This window comes from Sinocyclocheilus rhinocerous, unplaced genomic scaffold (assembly GCF_001515625.1).
Source record: "Sinocyclocheilus rhinocerous isolate Xijiao unplaced genomic scaffold, SAMN03320098_v1.1 scaffold1069, whole genome shotgun sequence".
Lineage (NCBI taxonomy): Eukaryota > Metazoa > Chordata > Actinopteri > Cypriniformes > Cyprinidae > Sinocyclocheilus > Sinocyclocheilus rhinocerous.
Window position 1 is genome coordinate 703,687 of NW_015635541.1, and position 8,638 is coordinate 712,324.

At 37.2% G+C, this 8,638-nt stretch overlaps 1 protein-coding gene across 1 annotated transcript in view; it reads left to right on the forward strand.

Annotated features, from left to right (window-relative positions):
* LOC107747281 (protocadherin-15-like) overlaps positions 1 to 8,638 on the forward strand; it is a 187,002-nt gene that overhangs the window by 171,402 nt on the left and 6,962 nt on the right. The window contains exons 34-38 of the mRNA XM_016561750.1: positions 827 to 838; positions 2,863 to 3,906; positions 5,240 to 5,261; positions 6,157 to 6,230; positions 8,450 to 8,561. Of these exons, the coding sequence (XP_016417236.1) occupies positions 827 to 838; positions 2,863 to 3,906; positions 5,240 to 5,261; positions 6,157 to 6,230; positions 8,450 to 8,561 (1,264 nt within the window). The remainder of the gene's footprint in view (positions 1 to 826; positions 839 to 2,862; positions 3,907 to 5,239; positions 5,262 to 6,156; positions 6,231 to 8,449; positions 8,562 to 8,638) is intronic.

Sequence of the window (8,638 nt, forward strand, 5' to 3'; positions counted from 1 at the left end):
TTAGTTAAGCTTTAGTTAAGCTAAATGAAAATGAGAACATTTTACATATATATTTTATTTTATTTCAGTTATTTCAAGTAATGGAAATGTGTGAGGTTTTTTAATGGTTTTAGTTTTAGGTCTGTTTTAGGTTTTAGACACATTATTGTAATAAGGAATTGTAGTGCAAATAATGGCAATGCATAAACAATCCTAATGGCCCAAAAATATTTTCTTCATCTCATTTTTCAGTTGATTTTGGGGTAAAATATGATCTTTTCTTTACATTCCCATCCCACTGAAATACTAGTCTATTTATGCAGTTTGCTGCATATATCATATTGCACATTTCGTTCACATGTGTAATGAATGATTAAAAGGATAAGTGGTTACATTTCCTCTCTGTTTACCTTTTACATGTGTCTCTTAGACCTCTTTACATCTGATATTAACATGCATTTCATATCCAGAGAGTATCCGGATATTATTTAGCTGGATTGCATTAATTCCTTGCACTCCGGTGCTTTTCCATTGCGATTTGAATAGAGATACGATCGCACTTATCCACAGAAACCGCCACTTACAGTATATATTACTTAGTTGTACTGTATGTGATTAATAAAAACACATTTGCATTTACACCTTTGTGGAACATGGTTTTGTGTGCATTTACATTTGGCGTTTTTTTGTGGTCAAGTTTCTGTTTTTGATTCAGTCACTGAAAATGCATGCAAATGCCAAATGTGAACAGGGCCTGCCTGTGTTAAATTGTCATCATATCCCTCTGTCTACATGCATGTTTCCTCTCATGTTTCATTCATTCTCATCTTCTCTCTGCATTTTCCAGGCTTGGACTACAGTGAGTAACATCAAATATGCTGCATTTCCCTGCAGTGATCTTTCTTACACACTGCTTTCAATATATTTTAAAATCCCTCTTGACTTACATTTGTGGTTTGTAGTTTCTAGTCCCTGTGTAACTGCTCTGCTAGTTTTCTTTACCATTTCATCTGTTTTTACCCTTGATTCATGTCGAATTGCATATTGAAAGGAACATTTTTTAACTATTTACTGTTAAAAAAGAAAAAATGCACAGATACATGTGTGTAGCTCTGTAGTGGATTAAAGCTTTAGTAGTTTGGCTAGATAAAGCCCTCGCCTCCCGGCTCTAGTGGTTCCTCGCAGTTCTCTCCTCAAAGCAAACAAACACGCTTCTCACGTCCTTCACTTTGAGACTCGTCATTGTCACAGCTCATCTTGATTGATGTTTGAACGAAGATTATCTGAACAGATAGGGATTTCAGACTGGTTTATGAGTGCTAGTAGGGCTGCACGATTATGACAAAAATCACAATTGTTGATTATTCCCTTGAAATTGTAATTGCGATAATTAATTACGATTATCACAATTTACATTGAATGATGTTTATACCATTGTTTGATGCAACTGCATGCCGTATTTTAATATGAAAATAAACAAGCTGAAAACACTGCGATTAGAAATTCGATTAATTGTCCAGCCCTAAGTGCTAGTGTATGATCTTCGTGCTTCATAGCTGGAAATACACAATTTTGATGCCTGCTTGCATTCATCATATTATTGCTGCGTTCCATACAAAGTCGGATGTAGCAGGGTATTCCTACTTAATTTCTCAGTCTATATCACATTGCTCAATGCCTAGATGATGGTGTTTAAAGAAACATGGCAGTGCTGTTCTTTGTTTTGCAGGTACAACAGGGGCTAAAGGCACATCTTAAGGAAATTTGAGTTTTTCAATACTCCCATAGTGTATAAGTGCAGAAAAACATTATATTTTTTTATTGATCATTGGTGGAGCACCATTTTGTGTGAAAAGAATCATAAAAGTAGTTTGTTTTGTTTAATAACCATATAAATACAAAAGGCTCCCAGAATTGGTACAAATATTTTGGTACCAAATATATGGTACCATATTTTGTTTATTTTGATAAAATAATTTAATGTAAATACACTGTCATATATATTTAAAAAAAAAGAACTTCATACAGTGCATGAAGGATATCCCATAATAATTATATGTAATTGTTTATCAATACACTTTTAATTGTAACTGTTTCATTTTAAAATGGTGATTATTTCTAAGTTAGACACTCAATGAAATACATAATTATGACTCTTTGAATCTCATGCCAACTAATGGAAAATACTGTACCATAAGTTTACATATTCTTTAGTTATTTAAAAAATCTGTTGATTTAATTACTCTGAAGGAAACTGAAAATCTTTGTGTCACAAATATATTTGGTAGTTTTAACTATTCTTATTTGCTACATAAATCTATAGCATTAAAATAAAAAAGACATTAAATATGAGATCAACATAGCATAGAATCTTCTTGTGTCATGGATATGCCAGATTTTCAGATGCCGCAGTAAACCGCAGATATGGTTTAGAAGAAAATGTGTCTTCACACTGATCCAGTGGGTATACCCTATGATTATAAACAAAAAAAGCTCATTACCTGTGTTTAAACATCTTTTTCTTCAAAAGTTTGCATTTTATTGGTTTACAAGTGAATGTTTATCATTAAAACTGTATAAGTCCTGTATTACACTTTTCCAGATAGGAACTTGGAAATTCGACTTTCTGAATCTATTCTGAAACTATTTGTCTCAGAAGTCCTGACTAAGAGTATTTGCTTTAGCTTTTTTAAAGCTGAATGTAAAATCTTGAGCAAATTTGTTTGGCCGAGCTCTTTCAAAGTCCATTAAAGTGAAGGATTTGGTGTAGTGGGTCATTAGCGCTCTGTCCTCCCATGGCTGTTCTCTTTCCTCAATTCCTTCCCATCTCTTTCCACACATGCTTCAATCTTCTCTCCTTTCATTTTCTCTCGTGGGCTGCAGAAGGCGCCGAAAGTCTGTAATCGAGGAGGCGGATCGACAGAGTCACATAAGAGCCTTTGCCTCTCGTGCTATCGCCGCTCACAAACTGTGTGCCGGAAACGGAAAGTTGCTCGACAGGTTGCCCAAGTCAGAAAGCAACGTCACCTTCCTCTCGGATCAACGGCTGCTCTCCACGCAAAATCCGCTTTACCAGGATGGAGCGTCAAGTAGTTCCGAGTCCAACTCGGAGGTGCAAAGGGTCAGTGGGTTTTTGGACAGTGATGTCCCATCTCCGACAAGCCCCATCAGCCAGATGACTTCTTGGTCCTTGCCGTCCCGTATTCGAGGACGAGGGCTTTACGATGCTCTGCGCCGGCAGGCACTCTTTGACCCTGCCGAATGGGAGAAGCAAGAGCTGAAGGCGGGGCTTAAGGACAGCAGGGATGAGCTTGATGCTGATGTAGATCAAAGTGGTAGAAGCACAGAAACTAAGCTGTCGGTCCGAGAACAAGCCAGACAGTTTGAGCAGCAAGCTTTAGCCGAACGGATGCCGAGACAGAGCCGGGACTCTTACGCATCTCTAGATCCGGACGACCCACTGCTAACCGCCTTCATGTTCTCATCCAGTCCAATTTCTGTTGGCAAGGACATCCCACCCTGCATTATCATCGCAGTGGGTGATGGTGAGACTCCTCCCCCACCCATGGCTCAGCGTCCCACTCCGCCCGTCCTGAGGAAGTTCAGCTCCAGTATATCCAATTACATGACAGTGGAGCCTTGTGAGATCACTCTGGAATTCATATCGGACTCTCCGGAAAGTCCACCAACCCCTCTTCCTGTCCCATCCTGCTCTTTACTTTCTCCACCTGTGCAACAGGACTCCACCCCACCACCTACCCCAACTCCCGTTCAGTCTCCTGAACCCCCCGCTCAGTCTCCGACTCCTACACGTAAGCTAAGAGGGATCCTCAAGAACACAGGCAGATCTGCCAAAAGCCTTGATGTGAAAGATGACAGCACTTGCGAAGGAGGACTTAAAGACTCCATGACTGTTGTTCTAAAAGAGTCAGAATCTAAACCAGGTGAAACAGATGGCAGCCAATCAGAATCAGACTCTTCTGCTCAGCTCCCAAACTAACCAATCACAGCGGAATAAGAGACTCCGCCCACCCCAACCCTTCATTGCTGAATGAACTCTGGAACTCTTCTGCTATCTTCTTTCCTACACCTCTATCTATCTCATTACTTACTTTTCCCTGTATCATTTCGAGGGCACTTTACTTTGAGAGCACTTTATAGTATACTTCAAAGAAGGTCAAAAGCGTATAGTTTCATTTGTTTTTATGTTATGAGTGAGTTTATACTTCAAGTACTTCATAGAGCGGTCGCTTGTGCATTTGTCAAATAGAATACAGAGAAAAGGAGTGAAGAATTTGATTTAAAATGTTATGCTATAATTATAATTTTTGGACAATGAAATCCTACAATTATAAGCATATAACAGTATTTTTATAAGAACAGCATTATAATGGATTATAATAAAGATGCTTTTAAAAGTATAGGAAAAGGAATTTGCAGTAATGCATTTATATGATCAGAGGAGTGAATGTGTTCATGTAGAACATTCTACCTCTAAACAGTTTTTCTTTATTATTATTTCTAATTTACTGATTTAAACTGTTCTGCTGATTTCAAATTGCAGCCAAACAATGTTTTCTTTTGTTTGTTAGTTAGTTTTAGTAATTTTGGTAATATGAAAAGCTCTCTGAAATGTAACACACTACTCTTTAAAAGTTTGGTCAGCAAGATTGTTTTAAAGAAATTAATGCTTTTATTCAGCAAAAAGTGACAGTAAAGACATTTGTTATTACAAAAACTTTCTATTTTAAATAAATCTGTTCATTTGAACTTTCTATTCATCAAAGGATCCTGAAAAACAGTATCCTGGTTTCCAATAAAATATTAAGCAGCACAACTGTTTTTGTGCTGCATAATAAGAAATTATTTGTTTCTTGAGCACCAAATCAACATATTAAAATCATTTCTGAAAGGTCATGAGACACTGAACACTGGAATAACAGCTGCTAAAAAATTCAGCTAAAGGAATAAATTACATTTTAAAATATATCATGATAGAAACAGTTATTTTAATATTTTACAATATTACTGTTTTTACTGTATTTTTGATCAAATAAATGCAGTCTTGGGGAGCATTGGAACATCTTACCGACCCATTTAAATATGGTGTTTTCATTCTGGTCCAGTGATAAGAGAGGACAGGAAGTATTGAAATGCATAAAAGTGAGTCAGACACTACAAGAACAAGTCTAAAATCACTTAGCTAGTCAACAAATGTCACATTTCCAGCTTTATAATAATTTTTTTCTGTCTCTTTCAGCAGGCGTGGCTTTGGCAGAGAGGTGAGTCAGTTTTTAACATTTCCTTTGATCTGATCACTATTTCTATCACTTAGAGTTAAGATTTTGAAGAAACTCCTAATCCAACTGCTATGACATTTTTCCTGCATGGATATGAATAATACCTCATCATGGCATCATGATAGTGACTTTTGCATTGGCAGACACCTCTTAGATTTTAATTAAACATGTAAGATCCAGTTCTATGTAGTTGATTTAATATATAGGCCTTTTCTTTAATAAATCGAAGGTAAGAGTGCTTTGTTCCCTTGTCACTTCAGGCTGCCAATAGTGCCTCGTGAGAGGCTTACACTGGAATCTCAATGAGATGAAGAGAGCAATTGAAACTTTGCCATTAAACTTACATTTACACCCCGCTAAGGAGTATACTTTAAAAAAGCATCATATGACCCCTTTAAGCAGTACAAAAAACAAGCTGTTTTCAAAATTGATAATAATAATAAATGTTTCTTGAGCACCAAATCAGCATATTAAAATGATTTCTGAAGGATCATGTGACACTGAAGACTGAAGTAATGAAGCTTTATCAGTACATTTTTAAATATATTAAAATAGAAAACTGTCATTTTGAAATTTCAACTATATTTTTCAATATATGTTTTTATTGTATTTTTTAATAAAATAGACGATCAGCCCTGTTGAGCATAAAAGGTCTCTTTATAAAATCATTGAAAATCCTTCAGACCCCAAACTTTTGTACGGTAGTCTAGATGTTCATTTGCATTCCCAGTTTAAATTAAGTTACAGTAATGGGTGAACAAGCACACAGTGTGCCAGAAAAGTTATTGACTGTATCAATTGTGCACCAAACCCTAACTAATTTTAGTAGCCTGTGTGAAGATGAATTCTGACATCTGCCTTTATGTTTGTATTTTAGGCTCTCTCCATGGAATCTGGTATCGACCCTGGACAGGATTACTATAACCAAGACTACTATAGCTACGATCAAGGGTGAGTTTCAGAGTATACACAAGGCTAGTGTGTCTTTGTTCCAGACTGAGTTTGTGTATTTCAGATATTTTTGCATCCTCACTTGAAGGTGAAGGATGTAATGTCTTTCACTCTTTCTCTCTGTCTGTATCCCATGTCCTTTGGATTTCAATCACCTTATCCTTGATCACTTCTTCAGTATTTCTCTACTTTTTTTTTTTTTGACTACGTTTTGATGATGCCAAGACACCTGAGCCCCCAATTTAAAAAAAAATCCAACCAGAGAAACAGAGGCTCTCCAATTAAAGACGTGTGATTTCAGGCTAAAAGATGCCTGTAGTGAGTACAATACACTAATTGAGCATCTTGTGTGTGCAAGTAGAAGGAGACAGCAGAAGCGAGAGAAAGAGCTGTAAACACTCTCAAATTGACACGTAATGTACCATCGGAACAGCTTTACTATTGGAACAGATGCTCTTGCAAATGTTGAACTGCATGGTTTAACGTCAGCCCATCTGAGGAGATGCTGGAAGCTTTGATGAGATTAATGTGCCCTCACCTCCACACAGCCATCTTTAGCTAAGCTCAGTGGATTCATTAAGACGTGAGCCGCATGTTTGCTAGTAGGACTTTCAGAGATCAGACTCAAGTCAAGTGTAATGGCATCCTCTATTACGTTCGGTAGAGTCATTCCATTTTTGTAGCGAGAGGAGCAGCAGATGGTCTTAAAGGCCTCTGTAGTGCTCTGAGCGTTAGCTGTGAGCACCACAGAACAGATGATGTGCTTTAACATCGAGATCAAGACATCAAAACCGCTGATGATAGACTTCTTAAGGTCTTATTTAACATTTTAAAATGGATAGTTCCAGACCTTGATGCAGACCAGTCAATCCAGAATTCCAGTCATACTAAAGTACACAATATGATGCAAAACACCTGTTCATCTAGCTATTAATCTTAGCACTAGGTAAGTTTACATCTTAGGGAATGTATCTTCTAGAAGGATGACATTTAAAGGATTTGCTCCAAAGATTGATTAAATTGTGTCAATAATATTTCTAATATCAATTTTATGCAGAAAACACAATCGTTTTCTTGAGAATTCGCTCAAACTTTCATCCGATTTCAAGTCAAGTGTAATGGCATCCTCTATTACGTTCGGTAGAGTCATTCCATTTTTGTAGCGAGAGGAGCAGCAGATGGTCTTAAAGGCCTCTGTAGTGCTCTGAGCGTTAGCTGTGAGCACCACAGAACAGATGATGTGCTTTAACATCGAGATCAAGACATAAAAACCGCTGATGACAGACTTCTTAAGGTCTTATTTAACATTTTAAAATGGATAGTTCCAGACCTTGATGCAGACCAGTCAATCCAGAATTCCAGTCATACTAAAGTACACAATATGATGCAAAACACCTGTTCATCTAGCTATTAATCTTAGCACTAGGTAAGTTTACATCTTAGGGAATGTATCTTCTAGAAGGATGACATTTAAAGGATTTGCTCCAAAGATTGATTAAATTGTGTCAATAATATTTCTAATATCAATTTTATGCAGAAAACACAATCGTTTTCTTGAGAATTCGCTCAAACTTTCATCCGATTAATTTGAATGTCAAGGTTTTTTGTCCATACTCAAGGCCTTTGAGAAAAAAGGATGGCTTTGATTCCGCAGACATCAAGGGAGAGAGTGGGGAAGATAAATGTTGCACATCTGTCAGGCTGAACTGCACCTGCTATCAGAGAGACCCGGCCTGCTGAAGATCCAGGGCTATTTAGAGAGCTTAGGAATCTTTAATGGGGGTTTAGACTTTAATCCCTGGATCACAGGGGCTGTTTGTCCTGCGTGGGTGGAGCTACGCATGGGCTGATGTTGATTGCGAGTGTAATGAGGCATCTGTTTTGCCTTTCCCATCTTCAATAAGTGCACCTATTTTCAAACCTGTTGGAGGTCTCACTCCCACAATACTCAGAATTGAGGTAGCACAAAGGATGGGAAGCAGAATAAAAAATACATTTAAATTCAAATAAATGTGCATGGTTTGTTTTAAAATAAAATAGAAAAGCAACATGTGTCAAGACAAACTTTTAATTGTTGAAAAAGGCCTTTTTTGGAAAGAACGCATGTGATTGAAGGGATGGGTTAAATCCATCAATAAGCAAATTCAATTTTAATACTTCTGCACACAATAACTTTAAGGTATGTTTATATGTTATATGACTTCCATTATTTTATCCAGGTATGATCCCTATCCACCCTACGGCAGCCGCAGGAGGCTGATTACACCTATGTATGATGAGTATGGAGAGGCCATCATGGAAGATGAAGGATATTACTATGGTGGACCAGAGGTAATCTTACACATTCATTCATAGGCAACTTGAAGAAAATGTTGCAGAAAGGATGGTTTCTCTTGTTCATAATCTTG